This window comes from Myotis nattereri, assembly GCF_964212035.1.
Source record: "Myotis nattereri genome assembly, chromosome: 20".
NCBI lineage: Eukaryota > Metazoa > Chordata > Mammalia > Chiroptera > Vespertilionidae > Myotis > Myotis nattereri.
The window spans coordinates 12,126,037-12,151,353 of record NC_138096.1 but is presented as its reverse complement, the minus strand read 5'-3'; the positions used below and the strand labels follow the sequence as shown (position 1 = coordinate 12,151,353).

Sequence of the window (25,317 nt, the reverse complement as noted above, 5' to 3'; positions counted from 1 at the left end):
TCTATTAGCATAATCTAGAAGCATCGCATAATTTGTAAGTTTAGATTTAACAACCATATGCAGATTCATAACCTATATTGCATTATAAATTTGCTATTTCTACTTGAAGATATTCATTTCTTTTAATAATTTGCCTTTTACTAATACTGTTTTTAGTAGATGTTGAGATTTTTAAGCAGTGTGGATTTAAATTTAATGATCTGTATTATTAAGTCAATTTTAAGATAGGAATTGCCATGCAAAGAAAGAGCTGACGTATACACAGCATACTTGCAAATTAAAAGAGGGCTTGTTTGGTGCTTATTGTATATACATTGAGTTCATTTTAGTACAGTTTTAGTACAACATGCATAACATGTTGACATTGCTGTGGTCTGTGTTGTTTCTAATTAATTCATACTGCTTTCTACAAATGTCAGAAATTTCATTGTACAAATGTCTGCTTAGAAAACCTTAAAAACAAATTGATTTTTGTATGATTGTTTTTTATCTCATTAAGCCTGGTTATCCTGTTTCTTGTCCTTGTTCTTTTATTTCAGGAAATTGCAGGAATTGAATAAATCATCTGGGGAACACTTTAAACCTTTTCTCAAAAGAATTACATCAACATTTAACAAGTTTTTAAAATTATATATGGAATGGTAATGTCAGATGTAGCATGACATAAAAAGATCTAGTTAGACCATTTACCATTTGTGACCTTAACCAAAAACTGGTCACATAACTTCGCCTAAGGCTCATTTTCCTCATCTGTAAAACAAGATGATAATACTTCTTTTACAGGTGGTTGTGAGAATTAAATGAGTTGATGAATATAAAGCTTTGAAATGATGCTCATCCTATATAATAAAAGGCTAATATCCAAATCATTCAAACAGTGGAATGACCAGCCGCTATGATGCACACTGACCACTAGGGGGCAGACACTTAACGCAGGAGCTTTCCCCTGGTAGTCAGTGTGCTCCCACAGCAGGAGCACCACTCAGCCAGAAGCTGGGCTCACGGCTGGCAAGCGCAGTGGTGGTGGCGGGAGCCTCTCCTGCCTCTGCGGCATTGCTAAGAATGTCCGCCTGCCAGTTTATGCCCATGGGGAGCGGGCCTAAGCCATCAGTCAGACATCCCCCAAGGGCTCCCGGACTGCGAGAGGGCGCAGGCTGGGCTGAGGGACACACACCCCCCCCCCGCCCGAGTGCACGAATTTCATGCACTGAGCCTCTAGTTATATTATAATATAGTGATTGTGATTATATATTTTATTATAATGGTACTTATTACATTATTCTAAGCTTATTAGGGGGACCCTAACTGCTTCTTCACCACTATAGCTCTTAGGGCCACACACAGTGCGGGACACATAATGAGGGACCAGGAAATATTCACTCTGGTAGATAAAACAGGAACTGACCACAGATTGCTTCTGTTGGGCCATAAGCCTCAACCTAGCTTCTCTTTTTAAATTTATAGTTAAAATTTTATGCAAATACTCCATTCCTTGTAAGTCTTTCAAGCTAACAACAAATGCTACATTGTCCTTTGGATTTTAAAGTCATAGGGAGCTTAAACATGTACTTTTAGAATGTTCTGTGTTTTCAAAACCTTTCCTGAGGGAGCAGCCAAAATTGAGTTCATGTGCAGCCGATGTTTGAAGTTGGAAACTTTGAAGTTTCATTGAACTGAAATCTTTTGGAGGAAAGCAGTAGTATCAGTGGTAGATTTTGTGAGTTTCTCCCTCTTAAAAACATAGCAGTAGCCTGCCTGGCATGGCTCAGTGGTTGAGCACTGGGAACAGTTACTTAGTTCTTTATGGAAACGAGCTCATGTTCATAAAGAACTAAATAACTCTTACCAGTGATCATCAGAGGACCTGAGGTGTGGTCCTGCCACAGCTGCCTTTATGCTGTGTGGTCATGAGCAAGCCACTCAGCTTCTGTCAGAATGTGTCCTTACCCATAATCAGTTAGATAAGACCTACCTCACAAGAACGTTGTGGCCCTCGGATGACGTATGTGTACTATGAAGTGATGTACACAGGAGCGTAAAGTGCTCCCCGCAGTTCTTCTTGTGCCATGGACCCCTTTGGCCATCTGCAGAAGCTACGGAGCGCTTCTCAGGACAGTCTTTCTAAATCATAAACATGGAATTGCAGAGAAACACAATTATATTGAAATACTGGATAGTTATCAAAATACCACTGAAGCGGTATAGTAACATACAAGGGGTCCCGGAGTGCAAGAAGGCGCAGGCCAGGCTGAGGGACCCCACCAGTGCACAAATTCGTGCACCAGGCCTCTAGTAGTAACATATGGTTCTTTGTTAAAATACCGAAGTGACCATCATTGCTGTGAGCTTAATGACTGCAGTAATTTTGAAGTAGTGATGACTAAATGTTTTGAGTTACCTGTAGCAACTATAATGTGATTTCTGTTGGTGTCAGAAATCACCAGTATTGCTAATACTACTACTGTTTGCTGCTTGTATTTATAACTGAAAATGCTAAGCTTCTGTTAGAAGTTAGTGAAAATAAAGTTGTAATGCTTTTTCTCATCCAAGTGTGTTTTAAAAAACATATCACTACTTCAGGGTGTTTAAAGTATATTTTTCAAAATAACAACTTAAGATTATATGGAATTTAGTTTTATTAATTTAATTTTTTTAATATTTATTCTTAAATACATTTTTATTGATTTCAGAGAGAAAGGGAGCTGGAAAGAGAGATAGAAACATCAATGATGAGAGAGAATCATGGATCAGCTGCCTCCTGCACGCCCCACACTGGGGATCGAGCCCACAACCTGGGCATGTGCCCTGACCTGGAATCGAACCGTGATCTCCTGGTTCATAGGTCGATACTCAACCACTGAGTCACACTGGCCAGGGCTTATTCATTTTTTTAAAATTAAACTTTAAGATTCCAAACATCAAAATAGTTAGCATTTCCAGAGAACCTTAAACTTGGGGTACACATGTTTAGATGTACAACTTACATAACTGGTTCCATCATAAATGATGTTTCTAGAGCTGTTCCTGAAAAGGGATTAAACTTCTTTTTTAAAATATTCCAGGATCAGCCAAGACCTTGCTCTCATTGCTCGGGAAATCAACGACGTAGCCGGCGAGATAGACTCGGTGACGTCCTCGGGCACTGCCCCTAGTACCACAGTAAGCACTGCCGCCACCACCCCTGGCTCTGCCATAGACACTAGAGAAGAGGTAGGAGAGCCTCATGGAGAAATGCATAAGGTTCTTTCTTTTCTTTATTTCTTTTGCTTTTAGCTTTTTGCGCAGTTTATTTTACTTACGTCCACCCTCCCTGTTTGCACGAAGCTCTGCATTTTCCATCTTTGCTCTAACAGATTGCTTTTATGTGTTTGTAACAACACTCGTAAAGACTAACCCTTGTCTACTACTAATATTGACATGAAGTTGTGATATTATTTACAATAAGTACTTTGCGATTGGTACACAGTTTCACTTAAAATATGAATATAAATGGTATGTGAAAAGCAAGCCAGAATTTGATAAAGTTTCTGTAAAATTTGACTGTGAAAATACTTCAATTAAAAAAGTATTTTCCTAGCTAATTAATTAGGAGATGGCTCTAATGGCAAGGAAAGAAAAATTCTAGTTTCACTTCTACTCACAAACATATATACACAATATCCTTTAAAAATTTACATGTGTGTATATATATGTGTATACATATATATGTTCGTGCACACACACACAAATATATATATTTTCAATCTTGCAACTTTCTGGTAAACTCTGTGTAATGTAAATTAACAGGCTATTGTCCTTCCAAAACCATCGTTCCTGCTTTCCACCTCTAGGGGGCAGCATTTACTTAACATTGCTCCAGAAGGTACCGTTAACACAATGTAAAATTGATGGTACTCTGGTCATGTTGGCTCTCTTGATTTGGTGCAGAAACACAAACAAAAGCTTGGCACTTGAAAGAATGGATTAAAGTTTTATTAGGACAAAGCCACACTCATTGTTTAACGATATCAGAATCTAGTAGTTGGACGGAGACTGGATGGCCGCAAACTAAAATATTTATTCTCTGGCCCTTCACAGAAAAACATTTGCCAGCCTCCAATATTAATGATTCCACATCCTTAATTTATAAAATAGTGTTCCCAATATTAACCAAAAATGGCTACCCTTTTTGAGAAGTTTAATTCTGGTTATCGATGCTAATAATACTGTCTTTGGTTGCTTCTTGTCACACTCCTTTTATAGTCTAACTTTTTAATAGTCACTTTTTGGTGTTTTTTCCCCTTTATGTGTTGCCTAATTTGGTAAATGGTGCTTCATCAGTCTGTGTAGTTTTGTTACCATGTTGATTAACTGTCTATGTATATAAAATTATCCTTTTTTGGTGAAAAACAGAATCTTCTTGGTGGCAAGACATACACAATTTTTTCGGTACATTAAAATGATAAAGATAATATTTTCTCAGCTGTCTAACTAAATTTTATCTAACATGATGATTCACTCAGACCCAGTAAAATTATTCATACATTTCATTGAATAGACTTTTGTTTTCTTTTTTATTTCTGAATATTGTACTAGAATATATTCCTTCTTCAGTAAACCCGAGTTACTTTGTATTATACGTGTGTAGTTTGAACTGTAGGTGGCAGTATATCCTTTTTGTTGGAGGAATACGTAATTTCTGTCGCATTGTTAAAAATTTCTTTAAGACCAACATACTTATTTTGTAGATTTAAATTTTTTTCCTTTTGTAAATTTAATTGGAATTTGCAATTTGTGTATCTATGAAGAAATTTAGCACCTGGATTTGGGGAGAAAAAAAAAGAAAAAAACCAAGATAGGAAACTAAAAGAAACAGAACCATTATTTTACACTGGTAAGGCAATGTGAGTAATATGAGCTCCTTGTCCATCTACATGGCTCAGCTTTTCCAATTTACCATCCGTTTTCCATTTGGGGGAAATCTTGTCCATGGAAGAATCAAATTGATAATAGCTCTGTATTTTGGATTTTGAAAATAGAATCTATGTAGATGAACATTTATTTTATAAAAGACACCTTTGGAGTGCTTATGAAAAGAAAGAGTAATTGGTTTATTGAAGATATCATGCTTCTCTTACTACCTGAGAATGAAATAACTTCTGTCTAATCATAAAAAATGATAATGCCAATATCTCTGCTTTTCCAAATTATTCTCATAAAGGTTTGCTCTTGTCCTATTAGCTGGTTGATCGAGTTTTTGATGAAAGCCTCAACTTCCGAAAGATCCCGCCATTGGTTAATTCTAAAACACCGGATGGAAACAACTGTCGGGCTAACGATTCAAGGCCTCAACCGCCAGAGCCTCCTGATCACTTAACAATCACGAGGCGGAGAACCTGGAGCAGAGATGAGGTATGTAAACCATCGGCGTCAACTGGCGGCAGAGAGGGATGTCCGTCTGTGGGAGAGGAGGAACTCTTCAATAACTAGGCTGGGAAAAGTGCTTGTCTTTTTTGGTTGTTTTTTTAAAACATATTTTTATTGATTTTAGAGAGGGAGAGAGAGATAGAAACATTAGTGATGAGAGAGAATCACTGATGAGCTGCCTCCTGCATGCCTCTGTTGAGGATCAAGCCTGCAAACGGGCATGTGCCCTTCCTGGGAATCGAACCGTGACCATTGAGCCACCCCAGCCAGGCAAAAATGCTTGTCTTTAGAGGTAGAATGAAATTCCATCTTGACATCACCTCATATACAAATAACTCCAAACGAGTTAAGTTTTACAGGGTGAAAGTAAAACCTTTAGTAAAAATATACTATCTTTCAACATTGCAGTAGGGAATGATTTTGTAAAAGACACAAAAAGTTTTGACTTTAAAACATTGATAAATTTGAGTATATTAAACAGGCAACCGGCAAAGGATTAGTATCTATAATATATGAAGAATCTTACCAATCAGTTAAAAAGACAAAACAATCCAATAGAAAAATCTATTTCAAAACAAAAGAAAACATGAACAGTATTTCACTGAAGGGAAAACACCCAAGAGCTAACTCAGGAGTGATACACAGAGGTGGTCCAGCTTCCCAGCTAGGGCGTGGGTAGAAGGAGAATATAGAGCAGTGATGGCGAACCTATGACACGCGTGTCAGAGGTGACACGCGAACTCATTTTTTTGGTTGATTTTTGTTAAATGGCATTTAAATATATAAAATAAATATAAAAAATATAAGTCTCTGTTTTACTATGGTTGCAAATATCAAAAAATTTCTATATGTGACACGGCACCAGAGTTAAGTTAGGGTTTTTCAAAATGCTGACACGCCGAGCTCAAAAGGTTCGCCATCACTGATCTAGAAAGAAGCCGTTGACCAGAAGGGTTTGATCCTAGGCTGGCATCTATGGATCCCTGGATTTAAGGAATAGGAGCTAAAAGTTAGTATACGTGAATATGTATGTTTGCAATAGCACAGAGTAGTGAAAAACTACCTCTGATGGCCGGGCTGGTGTGGCTCAGTGGTTGAGCATTGACCTGTGAACCAGGAGGTCAGGGTTTGATTCCAGGTCAGGGCGCATAGCCGGGTTGTGGGCTCGATCCCCAGTGTGGGGCGTGCGGGAGGCAGCCGATCCATGATTCTCTCTTATCATTGATATCTCTCTCTCTTCCTCTCCCTTCTTCTCTGAAATCAATTAAAATATATTTTTTTAAATCTCCCTCTGGTAGAAAAGCATGTGGCCGGCTCCTTAGGCACTGTTGCAGGATGCTAGATGGTCCTGGCCTGGCCTGATAGTTATTTATTGTTCTTGGTGTCAGGAAAAGGACCCATTCTCTGATCTTATCTACATTCTGCCTGCGGTCCGGGAAGATAAATTTGTCTAAATGTAATTAAACTATGTGGAAGAAGTTATATTTTTAAGGAGAATGGAAGCATCTAGGTTGATAGTTATCTCCAGCTTAATATCAGAAAATCTTCAATATACAATATACTGTGACAATGAGCTGCACTTTATGGGGTAGAAAAAAGAGATATCCTTTTCTTTTTTAATGTTCCCCTAGACTACCCAGCCCCTTCTCACTTCATCCCTAATGAATGTGTCTTCCACTCTTTGGATTGGATTCCTCAAGGCTCACAAAGTGCCACTGTGCTCTGTAGCGTTCATTGCCCACTGTTGCTTTTCATATTCTAATTAACCCTTTATCCCCCTAAATTCAAGTCCTTGTCATTCTCCGGGTCTACTTTTCCTGATGCCTTATTCACAGAAATCCTTCTCCTTAGAATTCCTACTGCACGGAATCGCAACATTTAGTTTTAGCACTTACTTACATTCTTGTAGAATAGTTGGCTGTATTTCCTATATATTACTGTGTATAGATCTCTAAAGCTTCTTAACATCCAAAGCCATTATGTTGCTTTCTGGGTTTTCCTAGCATCCAGGTACAGTTCTCAGGCCAAGGAGCTGGTTTGGGATCCCACCACTGAGCCCCCAGCGTAGTCCTCCTCCTAGCGTTCTGCTGGCTGTGCCTCTGTCACCTGTTGCTGGCAGGTGTTACTCCACTGGCCTGTGCGGTATCTGCAGCTGTGTTCACGCTGCAGCGAGAGCTCAGTAGTGACAGAGAGCCTCGCCCCAATCTTCACTCCCTGGCCCTTTGCAGAAGTTTGTTGACCTCTGGTTTTTTGGTTTGGTTTTGTTTTTTTAATATACTTTTATTGATTTCAGAGAGGAGGGGAGAGGGAGAGAGAGATAGAAACATCAATGATGAGAATCATTGATCGGCTGCCTCCTGCACACCTCATACTGGAGATCGAGCCCACAACTCGGGCATGTGCCCTGACTAGGAATCAAACCATGACCTCCTGGTTCATAGGTCGACGCTCAACCACTGAGCCATGCCAAGCGGGCCTGACCTCTGGTTTTGCCCGTGAATTTCAACTGGGGAGGTACCAACCCCCATTATAAAAACTTACATTTTGAGTAAATTTTTAAAATGTGTCTGTCCCACTAGACTTCCGGAGAACAAGAATTATAATCTTCGTCATCTCTGTATTCATATGATCTGATGAAAGAATAGCTAGTAAATTTAGTGTTCTCAATTCTTGATGCTTTCCCTCTTATGGTCATTTCATTGGGGGTGTGAGAGACAGGATCATGGTGGGATGAAGGGATATGACCAAAACAATAGGGCAACTTTACAAGTCAGTTAATAAAAAGGAACTCCTTTGCAAATATTTCTCCCTCCATGTGGTTATGCATTACGCTAATTACATCTTCCTTGGTCTTTGATTATAACTGGCATGCATACTAAATGCCTGAACACAGGGAGCTGGGACAGCGTGCTTGCTGTGGAGTCAGGGCCGCGGGGATGTGCTAACGTCTGCGTTCTCTCTGGCTGCTCAGGTCATGGGAGATAACTTGCTGCTCTCGTCCGTCTTCCAGTTCTCCAGGAAGATCCGACAGTCCATAGACAAAACAGCCGGGAAGATCAGGTACTGCAGTGTGGCTTTACCTCCTGCTTTTATTAGCAACAGTTGCCTGTTCCACGGTTTTTAAAAATATGTTTTTAATGATTTCATTGAGGAAGGAAGAGGGAGAGAGAGAAACTTCAATAATGAAAGAGAATAATTGATCAGCTGCCTCCTGCACACCCCCTACAGGAGGTCGAGCCTGCAACCCGGGCATGTGCCCTGACTGGGAATTGAACCATGACCTGGTTCATAGGTCGATGCTCAACCACTGAGCCATGCTGGCCGGCCTGCTCACATTTTTTAAGCCTGCTAGCACTGCTCCTAGGAACTGGTGAAGCCAGTGGCAATGACTCTTACTCTGCCTCCACCATGTCCCTTGCTTTTTAGATAGAAGTAATAGCCGCGAGCGAAATGGGCAGTGTGCAGGGGACAAAAAAAGAAATAAATGTCCCTTATCATTAAAAGCGAATAGTTATACTCACTCGGTTTAATTTTATTAGTTACCAGAAGCAATTTTCCACATTATAATGGTGTTTTAAAGTAACAGACTTTTGAGATTTCTATTATAAGACCTCAAACTTTCCTCTAATTTTATCTTCCTCATCAGTAAAGGGTATGTGTACTTTTAAAAGACTCAGAAAATGTATGTCAAAAGGCTTTAGGTACTGGCAAAATTCACTGAATTTTCAGCACTAAGGGGCTAAGCAGACTTCCTATATAATACAAGTCCATTATAGTTCCAAGTTGGTCCATGAAATAGTCCTTGTTTTCTTCCTTCCCCCCGGTCCTAGCGCTGTTAAGTCTCTTTTACAATGCACAGCATCATTTATCTGTGCAATAGCAGCCTGGTCATTAGGATAACAGCTCTTAGATGTCTGGCAAGGAGGTTTATTTGGGGGGTTTTAAAAATTCAGCAGTCGATCAGAATGTTCCTGTATCAGATTCTAGAACCATTATTGCCTTTTGAATCATGGTTATTTGTAAATGTAGATTTGATATTGATGAATTTTTTGTTTTCAAATAAGTTGACCCTGGCCATTGATCTTTAAGAAATACAAATAAGTAATTTACTTACTTGTACAGTGTGGATGCTTATATAAGGCAGTTAAGTTGGATTTCCAGGCTCAGTGAAGAAATTTTCAAAGAACCAGGAGGATGCCTCGTAATTGCATCTCTCTAAACCTGCTGAGTCATGTCTCGGATCCAAAGTCCTGGGGGGGAAAAGGATGCCATTCCACATTTGAGTGGCAAATCAAAATGTTGTGGTACTTTATAAATTAACATATTTGAGTTTAGTTTCTAAAAATAATTGTCTTTATTGGCGATTGTGTTATCAAAAGGAAGATTTGTAAAGAAAAACAGTTAAGCACATCAATTTTTAGTCTTTAAAATAATGTTCACACTTTGCTCAATCAATAGGATTCCTTTTCCTATAGAAAGAGGTCTTAAGAGACACAATTTTTCATACCTACTTCAACCTATTTTTATCTTAATTTCATCTTATGCTTATACCATGTATGTTCTATCTGAACAAAGTTGTGTTTTCATTATAACTGATGGTTAATTACAAATATCAGATACAATTTGGGGTGTTATGTCATCTACATTTGTTTTATATTTTGGTTTTCAATAAAGAGTGAGGTCAATACAAGAGTTTATGTGTATATTCAGAACTACTCAGTTACTTTCTTAATACAGATCTCTCACATAAATGAGTTCATTAGCAATATTGGCTTAGGATTTAATTCACAGTTACGTAATATTTAGGTAGTTCTTTATCCTTGTGAAGGCTTGAAAAAAGATTTTGTTTTTGTATTGTTGTTAAAAATGTGATAGGCTTCTAAATATGAAAATTAAAGTGCTTCTGTTTTTTTATTTATAGAATATTATTTAAAGATAAAGATCGGAATTGGGATGAAATAGAAAGCAAGCTAAGAGCTGAAAGTGAAGTTCCCATTGTGAAAACCTCAAGCATGGTACTAACTTTTCTGAACTATTAAAACATGTTAATAGCAGCGTTTTATTTTGGGGGAATGATATGCTTATTTTTGAGCTGTTTGTTAATATACATTTTTAAAGGAAGATGTAAATGCACATGTTTTAGAAATTTTATGCCTTAAACCAACTCCCAGAGGAGTTTAAGATGTTGATTACTTCAAAATTGTAGAGCAAGCATGTCAAACTCAAGGCTAACATGGGCCAAATAAACAAGGATAGAGGGTGTAGAGGAGGAGCTTTTGTGGTTCTTACTGTTATGCGTTTGTGTTCATGTAATAATCATATGTCATAAGTAGACAGTTTTGAAAATAAGTTGACATGGCTCACTTCCATTTGCTTAATACATTGCTTATCTCCATTTTTAGTTTTTTTTTTTGAGGAAAAAAACTAAAAAAGGAACTGCCATTTGACCCAGTAATCCCACTTCTAGGACTATATCCCAAGAAACTAGAAACACCAATCAGAAAGGACATATATATCCCTATGTTCATAGCAGCACAATTTACCATAGCGAAGATCTGGAAACAGCCTAAGTGCCCATCAGCAGATGAGTGGATTAGAAAACTGTGATACATCTACACAATGGAATACTACGCTGCTGTAAAAAAGAAGGCATTCTTAACCATTTGCAACAGCATGGATGGAGCTGGAGAGCATTATGCTCAATGAAATAATTCAGTCAGAAAAAGATAAATATCACATGACCTCACTCATTTGCAGAATATAATGAACAACATAAACTGATGAACAAAAACAGATCCAGAGACAGAGAAGCAGCGATCAGATGCTCAAACCTCAGAGGGAAGATAGGGGAGGGTGGGGGTAAGAGGGAGAGATCAACCAAAGGACTTATATGCAAGCATATAGGCCTAACCAATGGACACAGACAACAGGGGGGTGAGGGCATGAACGGGAGTGGGGTCGGGGGGAATGGGGCGAGGACACATATGTAATACCTTAATCCATAAAGAAAAAGAAAAAATGTTTTTAAATTGCTTATCTCCTCCTCAAGAATTTGTATAGATTTTTCTCGATCAGTGAGGCATCCTAACGCTGAGGTTGGAAGCTTAGACATTTTTCCAAAGAAAATCAAATCCTTACGCTCTTTCCTAAAGGTGTGCGAGGCTGATCAGTACCAGTTTTTCCGAATCTTTTCTTAATTTTGAACTTTTTTCATTTTCTATCATTTCATTGAAAGAAGAAATTTTATTTTTAAATTAATTTAAGATTTTAAAATGTGAATTGTATTTATTGGATAGCCTACTTATTTTATATCTTGTTGCTACAAATGTAGTGCCATGCGGATAATGTTAAGTATTCCAAATAAAGATGAGTCTGAGAGGAATTGCCAAATAAAAATGTTTTTCGTAAAGTGAGGTCATTCTTTGTTTTTTTTTCCCTCCAGGAGATTTCTTCCATATTACAGGAGCTGAAAAGAGTTGAAAAACAGCTGCAAGGTAAATTTACTACTGAATGAAGCAGAAAGAGCTAACAGTTTTAAGACAGTGCATGTTGTGGTATTTTTCAGAATATTCTTATTATTAGAACATTATTTGATTAAATGTAATGACATGGATAAAAATATAGATTTGGACATTTCCAAATTACTTATAATAAGAAAGTTCAAACCCCATTATAAATCATTAAAAAGACATGAAGTTAAATCTTGAGCATATTGCTGAATGTTATAAATGAATTTATAGTATTATATCTATTACCGATTATATGTAATACTAATATGTGAAAAATATATCAAATAATGTATTAAAATATGTATATGCAGCTTAAAATGCTTGACAGAATTATTTATTTGGTTTGGCAATTTTCAAGTTATATTTGTGGTATAACCCAGATGAACTAGTAACACAAATGATAATTGTGTGATGAGCAACGAGAAATGGATGCATCGTGTTGGCCACAGGGGCCGGAAGAGAGAGAGCAGAGAGGCTCAGTTTGCCTTGAGAACTTTGACAGGGACGTGCATTGGTGTGCGTCAGATCTTAATCATGCATTAATGCCTGCGTAGGTCTTGACCCAGAAGTCCCAGGGGTACAACAGGCCGATTTCAGAGTGAACTGCTGATTCTACTCAATTCTTATTGCTTGAATTATCATAGACATGATATGTTAGTCCTACCTAAGTGATTCTCACACTTCATTCTGCCTCAGCACACCTGAGCGTGCGGACAACCCCCCATGAGTAAAAGTGGCTGCTCACGTCATGAGTGTTCGCTGGTAGAATGGGGGTGAACATTGGCAAAGGTCTCCTAAGTGATTCTTAAGTCTATGGCGCTTCCTTCTCCCAACTCTACTCTATCCAGTGCCAAGTTGAAAATCACTGACTACGGTTTTTCCTCATCCGCTCAAAGATCTTTTGATGAAAACTGGTTTTAACTGGCCCCTCCTATGGAGGTGGCAAAATCTGTTCGGCCTGCCGGGGCTGCTGTGGGATGTTAGTATCTAGGCAACGAGGGGATCCTCATGGCTCTGTGACACATCCACACTTGCACATGCTCATGTCCTAGCGCTCTCACCAGCAGGATGACCACATGCTCTGGGGGCACCAGACTGCCTCATGTATGTCAGTTTCCCCAAACCCCATCAGTAGCAACTGATCCCCAGTTGCTTGAGTGATTAATAGGGCTAGGAGTGTTCATTAAAATTATAACCAATATTTTCACTTATGCTCTTAAAATAATGAAAGCACATTTTAAAAAGATCTCTTCTAAATTCCACATGTCCAAATCCTAGTCTTCCATCAGGCTCTGAAATGCCCATAAGTGAGCTACTCCAGGCATCAGGAAAGCCTGTATAGTCTAGATCAGGCCCAGAATGATGGAGAGTGGGGTTTTCAAAACAGTATAGAAAGGCGTCTCCAAAATTAAGCATCAAATAAAGGCCCCAATACTCAAAGCACTATCCTAGTCATAAGCGATGCTCACATCCGAACTGTAGAACTGTACTGCATCGACAGCTGTCTTTCCCCCCATTCCTTTTTCCCTGCAGCGATCAATGCTATGATTGACCCGGATGGAACCCTGGAGGCTCTGAACAACATGGGCTTTCCCAATGCCCTCTTGCCGTCTCCCCCCAAACAGAAGTCCAGCCCCGTCAACAACCACAGCAGCCCGGGGCAGACCCCGTCCCTTTGCCCGGCCGACGCGAGGGTTCTTCATCCTGCCGCCATCTCGAGTTCAGCTGAGTTTGAGAACACGGAGTCGGAAGCTGACTTCAGCATCCACTTCAACAGGTTCAACCCCGACGGGGAGGAGGAGGAGGTGCCGGTGCCCGAATGACTCCCTGGGAAGCAGGCACCTGGGGAAAGACTAGGAACGTTAGAAGCAGCATAGCGTTGACTTGCACAAAACAAGACAGCTTGGTCAAGTACAATCTGGCTCTCTCTGGCTTTTTAATTTTATTTATTTATTTTCCCCTATAATGTGGCATCAGATCCATCCTTCCAAACCACCCGGGAGCCACTCGGGGCACATGTAGGAAAAGCACACCGTGCCAATGTCACCTTTTGTGGTTTCATGATTTTCAAACTGAACTGTATCATTGCATCCTCTCCCTTCACAGATCTTTGTTTTTGGTGAGTTTTTTTTTAAGCCATGCTGTGACCTACAAGCAACCTAAATACCTACCATTTCTGACCCCCGTGTCCTCTGTGCCAAGCTGCTCCCCAAAACGGACTTTCTCTCCATCTGTACAGATTTGTTACACACTTATATTTGCTTCTTAATAACAGGATTTATATTAGCACTCATGACCATTGGATACAGTGACATCTAACTGTCCACAGTCCAGCTGACCTTTCACAAGTCGTTCTTGTGTTCTGAAATTTTCCAACATGTATGTGATTTATGTAACTCCGTAGCGACATAAATTGCCTTGGGGCTTACGGAGATGAACTATTATGTTTGCACTAAGATCCGCTGGGAGTGGTAGGTGGACATATCTATGTATCAGTCAGCACTAACCGCCTTTTGTACATAGGAGACTGATGAGACTATTTGTTCTAACCCACAGCATTTTACTCCACTTGCAAAGAGATGAATTTGGCACTTTTTTCAATATTCTTTGTTTTTTTTTTAATGGAAGTAAGAGTTTGTCTCTCATTTTAGGGCAAATGATAATTAGAAAGATTAAACTAGACAGATAGTTTAGGTGGAGTATATTTTTAAAACTAAGAACATGTATATTGGTCCGGTGTTACCAAGTTTATATGTGACAGTTGGAAAAAAAATCCCCTTGCAACGATCATGCAGTGAAAATTTTCTTCATTAGGAGACCTGGAGAAGCAGTAGCCATGAGATTAGTTGATAGTGTCACCCCCAAGCAATGAGTTGCTTGTGTGATTCCCTGTAGGACCCCGTAGTGAACCCCGTGTGTCTGTCTTACTCAATATAAGGACCCGGCAAGGCGACATGACAAAGGCGTGGGCCTGTGTTACTAACCAGGAAGCCTATGAAAAATATCTCCTATTAACCTCTTCCTTTCTCTTTCCAGTAAGGTCACGTTTGGGTAAGTTGAAAAAGAAAGCGATTATCTTCATGTTTCCAGAACACTATAATTTGGGTGAATCTAATTCATGTATTATTAGCAGTCTTGGAGCTTCCCCTTGACCCCACCAGTCTATAAAGATTAAAGTGCAACCTTTGCAAATGTATGAAATGGTCTTTAATATTTCAGCAATAATCCCGTGCTACATTTGTTTTAAGAAACAAACTGTGTACACTTCAGAAATTTGCAGGATTTGACAAACCCTGTACCATTGGGCCACTTAATAAAGACGCAAAAAAAAAAAAATTTTTTTTTTTTTTGTAGAGATGTGCAAAAAAGATCTGCGGTGTAATGGATCTCATATTTTTCTTCAATTTTTTTTAAAAGGGTAAATGAACTGTTCTCCTAATGAAGCTAAGTTGCCCATGCTAATAAAGGAAACCGGAAAAAAAGGTTTTAAAGAACATGATTGGAAAGATACAAGTGCTTTGAAGGAATAAATGAAACATTAAAACAGGGTCAGTCCATTTGAAGAAAAAAATTCAAACATAATCACCATTGTTCCCTCTTTTTTCAATTGTTTGGGTACCGATTCTATCCACTTGGAAGTAGCAGATAAGGAGTTGTTTAGGAAAATATCGGCGTCTGTCTACTTACATTATTGTTTAAGTGTTTACACAGTTTTGTTTAAATATAAACATTTGGCCTTTTACTATGTTATTTTTATTTTTTATGAATACATTATTCTCCTTATTTATTTTTGTTACATTTATTACTTATGTTATTTTGTTAATGCATTTACAACTCCATTTTTAAATAAAGTGTTTCTGGAACTTTATGTGATGGTTGTATATTTCTTAGACCATCTGGATGGCTAATACTTCATCACATTGCCAAATAACCATTTACACACCGTTTCCCAAAGCCTAGCAGTAGGATGATGCTTGCATTCTAATTGATATGTAAGAGCAGCACAGGTAAGAGGAGCTGAAGGCTGACTTATTTTCTTTTTTTGTTTGATTGTTTTTAATATATTTTTATTGGTTTCAGAAAGGAAGGGAGAAGAGAGAGAGAAACATCAATGATGAGACTCATTGATTGTCTGCCTCCTGCACGCCCCCTACGGGAGATTGAGCCCACAACCCGGGCATGTGCCCTGACCGGGAATCGAACCGCGACCTCCTGGTTCATAGGTCGATGCTCAACCCCTGAGCCACACCGGCTGGGCTGCCTTATTTTCTTGGGACATTTCTAAGCAAATCCTCCCAGACCAGACCTCGGCCTGCCGCATCAGACCACACCATGTGGCTGGGAATCTCTGACAGCTTTGTTTTTCATGCGGTTTTTTCAGAGATGGGTCATGTCCCTCATGCCTGCTACAGTGGGCAGCTGGCCAGTGGCCTGAGTCCCATGTAATCACAATAGAAAGCCACGGAGCAGAGTTAGAAATCTTGCAACTAAACTTGACTTTTTGCTTCAGGGAAGTGATTGCAACTCCCGCTGCTCAGGTTCATCATGTGTAAAATGGAGCGGAGGATCTGACTAGCTGGTCTCTGAGCTGTATTTCTGCTCTTTAGAACACCAAGTCAAAGAGAACATCTTTAAAATAATCAGAGAGAGAAGAGAGGATTTTTTCCTTTCTATTTTGTTTTTACCAAGAACTGCCTGAATTGTTTCAAGTTACAAAAATGTTTTAGGATATATTTCCTTCCCTTTTAAAATTTTATTTTTGCTTAAAGAATGTCAGTTAAAAGATTAAAGTTGATAATGAATTTATGGCATGTCTAACAAGGAGAGTACTTCATCCCATCTACTTGTCATATACACTCGAAGCAGATAAAAATGTAAGAACTAAATTGGCACGAACTTCTCTGAAATTGAACTAGCATTACTGAAGAGAGCAAAACCCATTAAGCTCATGCAATTACAGACACCAGGGTTTCCATCCAAATCCCGGCCCCTGTGTCTCCTGCCTCTGATTTGATAAAATGTGTATGCAGTGGAGATCTGAATATCTAATGGAATTACTAAAGAAGATTTTAGAATTCCATCTTTCAAAGAGTTTGTTTTGTTTGTTCTAATGGCTCTTTGGTCAGTGACAGAGTTGTGATGTAGGGAGTGGACTAGAGGACTTCTCCAAATCTCTCTTGATAATCCATCACAAGCGACTTAACATATTTGCCTCGATTGTTGCCTTAACTGTCTTCCAGAATTTTCTAATTATAAGAAATGTTCCTGCTGGAGAGGATGTGGAGAAAAAGGAACACTCGTGCACTGCTGGTGGGAATGCAGACTGGTGCAGCCACTATGGAAGACAGTATGGAGTTTCCTTAAAAAACTGAAAATGGAACTCCCATTTGACCCAGTGGTCCCACTTCTAGGAATATATCCCAAGAAACCAGAAACACCAATCAGAAAGGATATATGCACCCCTATGTTCATAGCAGCACAATTCACTATAGCTAGGATCTGGAAACAGCCTAAGTGCCCATCAGTAGATGAACGGATTAGAAAACTGTGGTACATCTACACGATGGAATACTATGCTGCTCTAAAAAGGAAGGAACTCTTACCATTTGCAACGTCATGGATGGAACTGGAGAGCATTATGCTAAGTGAAATAAGCCAGTCAATGAAGGAAAAATACCACATGATCTCACTCATTCATGGATAATAGAGACCATTATAAACTCTTGAACAATAATAGATACAGAGGCAGAGCTGCCTCAAACAGATTGTCAAACTGCAGCGGGAAGGCCGGGGAGGGTTGGGGGGCAGGAGGTAGGGGGGTAAGAGATCAACTAAAGGACTTGCATGCATGCATATAAGCATAACCAGTGGACATAAGACTGGGGGATAGGGGAGGCTAGGGGACTGTCTAGTGCGGGGGGATAAAATGGACACATATGTAATACCCTTTGTAATACTTTAAGCAATAAATTAAAAAAAAAAAAAAAGAAATGTTCCTAGAAGAGAAGTGTGAGGGGTTTGGGGAGAGGAAAATAGGGAAGAAGGAAAAGTTAGTACTGATGCCTTCTCAGGTCATCCCCCTTATGGGCCATGAGGGGGAGCTTAATCCCACCAGAGCCACCCAATGAGCTGGTAGACTGAGCACTGGAGGTAGGTGGGGAGGAGCACTTACTCTCCAGCTCTCACCTCCCATTGGTCCAGGGCTGCCCTCCCCCTCTCCCCCCCCCCGTGGCATTAACTCTCTCACACATCCAGGTGATGCCAGCGTGCGTGCTGGGCTGGTTCCTGCAGGTGTGTCATTCTGTTATCAAACATCGAGGGAGATGCTGCCTCACACAGGGTGTTGCCAGGTTACCTCTTCTCAAAGCTGGTGGCTGTAGCCATGGCTGGAGTGAGAGGTGGACCGAGGGAATGCCAGCAGGACACGGATTTTGTCCCGTGCACGTACTCGGTGCAACAACGGTGATGATCTGGGTTGTGAAAAATTAAAGCAATTTAGCTGCTCTTTTTCAATCACAAAGGAGGGTACTGGACAAGTCCGTGTCACTCAAGGAGGAAACTGCACATCAGGGGCTGCTGTCGTTTCACATTGGAAATGACTCTCTTTCATTCCTACGCAGCGGAATTGAAACAGTGTTATATAAAGTAGGTCGTGCCCGGTGTTCCGAGAAAGCAGTCAATCCATCCCAGCCTCCTCCAGGAGCGCGCCGCTGCGATGTGTGTGGAGACGGTGCCATTCATTACAGGCCATCGGGTCATTTCCTTCTTGAAGAAAGCATTTTCCTCCTTCACCTGGTACGATATAAAGACACTGGGCTTCTAGGGCAGTATGTTGCTTCAGCTGCATTGCTTATCTTAATGTTCAACTTTGGATTCTCTAAGTAGCCAAGATTCACCCTCATTGGATTTGGAGAAAGAGCAAAATATCTGAAAATCCTTTTATGCTACTAGGCTTCAAGATCCTATAATGAAGAATACTATATGATAAAATGCTAATATACAAATTGCCCCCTCAACTGGGAACAGAGCTAGCTGGCCAATCTCCCGCGTCCCCTCCCCCTGGCCATCCAGCCCGATTGTCCTCGATCCGTGCACAAATTTGTGCACTGGGCCTCTATTCTGTAATAAGTCTGTCTTAGGAAGAGCTGACCTACCCCTAGAAACGTCTGTCTGCTGAGCATGCGTGCGCCTCCCGGGGAGACGGGGAAGAACACGTCCCAAAGTGCCTCTCCCAAGTGCAGGGAACCCGGGTGATGAGTTCGCCAACCAGGTTACCAGGAGGCAGGGAAATTCTGGAGGCTTGAGTTATTTCAAACAGAGTAACTGGTGGAATTATTTTATGCTTCAACAGGAAATGAAGGGCCTCATTTTGCCAGGAGGATAGATAGATGGAGGTAACCTGTTTAATAGCTTAAAGGGAGAATTCAGGTAATCCACGGATGGCCAAGTCCTAATGGTTTTGTGAGAGAAGGCAATTTCTCACTTGCAAGCCTGTCTGTCTCTCAGTGTCTTCCACCGCTCCAGACCACACCAGGGCTACCGTCACCCACCCACTGGGCAAGTGCCGATAAGATGCCTCACCCACATTCTGGAAGCTGAACCATGGAAGAGTCGGGCATCTATGTACAAAATCATTATTATCGCCCTAGCTGGTCTTGCTCAGTGGATAGAGCATCAGCCCGAGGACTGAAGGGTCCGGGTTCGATTCCAGTCGGGGGCACATGCCCAGGTTGCAGGCTGGATCCCCAGTAGGGGGCATGCAGGAGGCAGCCGATCAATGATTCTCTCATCATTGATGTTTATCTCTCTCTCTCTCCCTTCCTCTCTGAAATAAAAAAAATATATTTTTAAAAAATCATTATCATTATTAAGATCATTGTTATTTCTGATTATTGAACTTTTATCATCATGAGCACTGTGTGTTTATTTGTTTATTTATTTTTATTTGCAGGCTCAGTCCCCAGTTGGGAGGCGGCCAATTGATGTTTTGTTAACTCACATCAATTTCTCTCTCTCTCTCCCCCTCTCACTTTCTCTTTCTCTAAAAACCAATAATAATAATAACAATAAAAGTTGATTCATGTTTTCTGTCGTCATCTCTTGGTAGCAAGGAGAGGCATATGTGTGCCGACTGCTACACTAAACCATGTGAGTTGAACCCTCCAGGCACTCATTCAACAAATACGAGCGCCTATATTGCTCAGGTGTGAGGCAGGTGCTGATAGGATTTAGATCTCAGGAAGGCCCATGATGAGATCGGTGACTAGACTAGCCAGGGTAGAATAAAGATACAGCTGAGTGCTAGAGCAAATAGAAAGAAACATGTGTCTCACCCTGGCCGGTTTGGCTCAGTGGATAGAGCGTCGGACTGCGGACCCAAGGGTCCCAGGTTTGATTCCAGTCAAGGGCATGACCTCTGTTGCAGGGTCCTCCCCTGGTCAGGGCTCGTGAAGGAGGCAAACAATCGGTGTGTTTCTCTCTCATCACAAGGATGTTTCTGTCTTTCCCTCTCCCTTCCAATCTCTCTAAAAAGCAATGGAAAAATACCCTTGGGTGAGGATTTAAAAAAAAAAAAAGTGTGTACCTAGAGGTCCAGAAAAGTGTTCTGTGCCTTTCTATGAAATTTGTATTTACCAAAAATAAAAATAAAAAATAAATACCATTTATATATTTAAGAGGATTTTTGGTTTCACAAAAGAATTTCCCATCAGATCCCCAAAGGGCAGCATTCCTGATGGAATTAGATCGGCCATCTGATCTACCAAATCTGAATTTACGGGTGCCTCTTCGGCCATGTGTTTATTGGGTAAAGATGGTACTCCATGGTCTCCTTTCAGTTGTCCCCAAATCACACAGAGTTTAATAATTAATAGGAAGCAGCATCTACGAGGCTGAATCCCATGGATGAAGGGCCCCGACGTAAAGAATTCCACTTAAAAAAACAACGTAAAATAAAGTCCTGTCCTGTGTCCAAGGGCAGCTCGTACACAAGCAGACCGGACTCGGATCTCCTCTCTGTTCCTGTCCCTTCTTGTCTGGATGCTGGCAATTCCTACCCAATGGGCCGGGAGAAGCGGGATTCCATCAGCCGGCGGTTCCCCATCAGCCGCGGGCACCAGGGTCTGGACGGCAGCGCCGGCTTTGATTCGGAGCCCGGGTTATTGATTCGGAGCCCGGGTTATTGATTCGGAGCCCGGGTTATTGATTGATCCTGGAAGAGCCAGCCGCTCCGGTTCCGGGCTGAGCATCCATCACTCCAAGCGGCTCAGCTCTGCTTCGTGAACATGCCCCCGTCCTGTGACGGTCGTTTCTGGAAAGGGATTCGGTTCTGTGTTCTGTGTGGGTAGCAACCAGGGCCCAGCCTCCTCCGCGGGGGGCCTTGGAGCCGGGACGGTTCAGACCAGTCCCGGGACAGCAAAGGGTCAAAGGGTCTGGTCGGGGCTCCAACCTTCCTCCGGCTCTAGGCCCAGTAACCGGAGCTCGGAGGGCCGCCCTGAGTGTTGGGGGCGCGAGAAGGACCCCGGGGTGGGGTGGGGGGGACGATGATGCGTACGCGTGCAGGTGCCTATGTCTGAGTGCATGAGTGCTTGTGCGTGCGTGTGCATGAGTGTGTGTGTGCACGTATGCGTGGGGGGGGTGCTGTGTGCATGCGTGTGCATATGTGTGAGTGCTTGTGTGCGTGCGTGAGTGCATGTATGGGGTGCTAGTGCACGTGCGTGCATGTGCATGAGTGTGTGCGTGCACGTGTGCGTGTGGGGGGGTGCTGTGTGCATGCGTGTGCATATGTGTGAGTGCTTGTGTGCGTGCGCGTGTGCGTGAGTGCATGTATGGGGTGCTAGTGCACGTGCGTGCGCGTGCATGAGTGTGTGCATGTATGTGTGAGTGCGTGCGCGTGCATGAGTGTGTGCGTGTATGTGTGAGTGCGTGCGCGTGCGCGTGTGCGTGCATGCGTGTGTGTGTGTGTGTGTGTGTGTGTTTTTCCGCTTTGGTTCCCAGAAGCCCTCCGACTGAAGGTGAGTCCCCGCTGCTCCCACTGGGGCCTGTTTGCATCGGTGGTCCGTTACCAGGCCCCACTTCCTCCCCTCCGACCCCCAAGGACCCCCCAGGCTCTTTTACTGCAGCTCCTTGCATTTGGCTCTCCCAGAACGGCCCCCTTGCCTCTCTGTCTGGGGAGAGCTGGCTGCCCCTCTCACAGCTGTTAGCACCCTGAGGTCCCAGCGACGCTGCTTCCAGATCTTTCCCTCACCCCCTCGTGGAGGAATGGCCACGCGCAGGGCAGACACTGTCACCATGCATTTTGTGGCCCTTGAGTTCTTCTCGGCTTCAGACTAAACGAACCTCAGGGCCCACGCTTAGAAAATCAGCCCTTGGAGGCAGCCAAGACCCAGGTTCATTAACTACCTAATTCCCTGCTGGCTCCCCAGCAGTTTGCCAGTATCTCGCTTTCTGAGAGCAGATACCCTCAGGCCTTCCCTGCAGCCTTGGGGGTTGGGGGAGGGGAGAGTTCTCTAGCCAGGGGATCTTTCTTTGCAGTTATTTAGTGGGTTTGTGTTCTTGCAAATCCTTGATCCAATGTGTGGCCTCTCTATCAAAATGCATCTTGAGCCCAGCCGGTGTGGCTCAGTGGTTGAGCATCAACCTATGACCCAGGAGGTCACTGGTTCGATTCCCGGTCAGGGCACATGATTGGGTTGTGGGTTCGATCCCCAGTGTGGGGCGTGCAGGAGGCAGGCAATCCATGATGTTTCTCTCTCATGGATGTTGCTATCTCTCTGTTCCTCTCCCTTCTTCTCTCTCTCTCTCAAAATCAATAAAAACACATTTTTTTAAAAGGCATCTTGAGTCGCTTGCACCTGGTGAATCCATCGCTGCGTTCTGGCAGGATTTGTAAACACCGAGAAAGGTGATTACAGCTCAATCCATGAGCTTAGGTCGCCCACCCGCACACGCGTTTTTGATGATCAATGCTGACCGAGACCAGAAGGAGCCTGGGTAAGTGAAACCCTCTGCTACCCACAAATGCCATTTTCCTTGCTGTGGTGGTTTCTCCTCTGTCGATTAGGCTGAACTGCATGGTGTGGAAATCCGTTGCTATTGGTTTCTGGCCAGGCTGGACCCCTAGAGAGATTCTTACAGCAGACTTGGGGGGAGTAAGTGAAGGGGCAGCCACCGGTAGCTCACACACCCGCCACTCCTCCCCCTGCTCACCTCGTTAGCAGGTGCAGGGCCTGCAGCTGCTGCATCCTCTCCTGGGTCCTCCCTCGGTGTCTCCCACCCCTGGGTGCCTGTTTGGCTGTGGGAGGAAGGGTCCTGGCTTCTGGGGGGCATCTATACCATCAAGGGCAGAGGCAGCAAGAACCAGCAAGGTCTCCCGTCCATTTCTTCTGGGCTCAAGTTCATGTCTGTGGGTTTCACCTGGTACTTGCTCCCCCGCCAGTCCTCCACCCCCACTTTCCATCCCCCTTCCCTTCCCGGCTGCCTGCCCTGTGAGTGCACATCTCCTATAAAGTCCCCCAGTGGTCCGGCTTCTCTGATTGACCTGGACTGGCGCAGTGGCTGCGGTCAGCTGCCTCCCAGCCAAACCACTGCAGGTGCAGGTAAGTAGTGAGAGGGTGGAGGAGGCAGGGGGCGGGGGGCCTGCATTCTCCAGTGTAACAGGGCCTGGATGAGGGAGGGGCCGTGGAAGGTGGGGTCATGCTGAGGGCACTTTGCTGCTTTGGGCCAGATCTTCTCCCACTTCCTGGTTCTCAGGCTGCTTTTAAGATTTTTTCCCCTTGAAAACTGGTTTAAAGCAATTTTTTAAAATATCTGTATTTATTGATTTCAGAGAGAAAGGGTGAGGGGGAGAGAGAGAGAAACATCCATGATGAGAGAGAATCATGGATCGGCTGCCGACCCACACTGGGGGTTGAGCCCACAGCCCAGGCATATGTCCTAACCGGGAACCGAACAGTGATTCGATAGGTAGGTTCATAGGTCAGTGCCCTACCACTGAGCCACACCAGCCAGGCCTGGTTTAAAGCAATTTGATTATGATGTGCCTTGGCGTAGCCTTCTTCATGTTGTAGAGCGTAATTACGTAGGTGGGTCAGTCATGACTTCATAATCCTTTCCCAACCAAAACAAAACGCAATAATCCAGGACAAGCCAAGAATGATGTAGGCTTTTCACGCCCAGTGCCCCCAATTTGAAGTTTGTTTTTATTTCTCATTTTACTAGGCATCCTCACAAGTCAATGTAAATGCATATATCTAAAGCATTTGTAGTAACGCGGCACTGTTGTCATCCACTTTATAGAGCGATTGTACCATTTTCTATATGAAATCATGTGTAAAGCATGCTTCTCTTTTTAAATTTTTTTTCCCCACTTTCCTTGCATGATGGTATCTCTGTCACTGGTTTTTAAGCGCTTGTTTATGACGAAAGATGTTAACCACGTCTCATGCATTGCAAGTGAACTATCATGTGTTTTGTTACTATTTCACTCTGGTGTCCTACTTTTTGGTTGTATCAAACTTGTGTATTAAATATAATCGTATGCTGGTTTAAAAAATAAATAAATAAAAACAACTGCTTTAGCCGAAACCGGTTTGGCTCAGTGGATAGAGCATCGGCCTGCGGACTGAAGGGTCCCAGGTTCGATTCCGGTCAAGGGCATGTACCTGGGTTGCGGGCACATCCCCAGTGGGAGATGTGCAGGAGGCAGCTGATCGATGTTTCTCTCTCATCGATGTTTCTAACTCTCTATCTCTCCCCCTTCCTCTCTGTAAAAAATCAATAAAATATATTAAAAAAAAAAAAAAAAACAACTGCTTTAGGCTCTGACATGGAAACTGCCTTAGTGTTGCTCATCAAAGAATGTAGGTGAGGTGGGTGAGGGACAGGAATGAGGAGCGCAGCGAGAGAGAAAGTGTATCCGCTCAGGTCCTAATGCTGAGCCCCCAGGTAGGCTCAATTCAAAGGCAAGAGGGGAGGGGGGCGAGGGCTGGAAGGGGTTGGGCCAAGGAGGGGTGGGGACATCCGTCATAGTGCCAACCATAAAAATAACGGAAGGAAAAGCAGTGCGGTGCAAGCTCGCGATCTAAATTTCCTCGTGTCCCTTTCGCCCAAACTGTGTCTCAGGAAATTTCCCGGACGCGAGTTTCGGATGTTAAAAGGGCCAGGGAGTTCTGGGGCTAAGCAACCTTGGGGGGAACCTTCAGAAGCCTGCCACCATGTCCCATTCCTGCCCATGCGCAGTGCGTATGCACAGTAAAGAATCTGACAAGCCCTGTTTAATTTCGGTTGGTTAAACACTTTATTAAATGCAGTATTTCCCGAGGGGAGAGTGTTATTTGTGAAATGAGTTTAGGACGCTCTGATGTAGACGTTAAAATGCTTATAATAAGAATAAGTGCCATTT

At 42.5% G+C, this 25,317-nt stretch overlaps 1 protein-coding gene across 1 annotated transcript in view; it reads left to right on the top strand.

Annotated features, from left to right (window-relative positions):
- CEP170 (centrosomal protein 170) overlaps positions 1-15,783 on the top strand; it is a 101,262-nt gene extending 85,479 nt beyond the window's left edge. The window contains exons 15-20 of the mRNA XM_081114487.1: positions 3,063-3,210; positions 5,221-5,391; positions 8,378-8,466; positions 10,328-10,421; positions 11,849-11,900; positions 13,449-15,783. Of these exons, the coding sequence (XP_080970613.1) occupies positions 3,063-3,210; positions 5,221-5,391; positions 8,378-8,466; positions 10,328-10,421; positions 11,849-11,900; positions 13,449-13,738 (844 nt within the window). The 3' untranslated portion in view covers positions 13,739-15,783. The remainder of the gene's footprint in view (positions 1-3,062; positions 3,211-5,220; positions 5,392-8,377; positions 8,467-10,327; positions 10,422-11,848; positions 11,901-13,448) is intronic.
- The last annotated feature ends 9,534 nt before the right edge of the window (positions 15,784-25,317 follow it).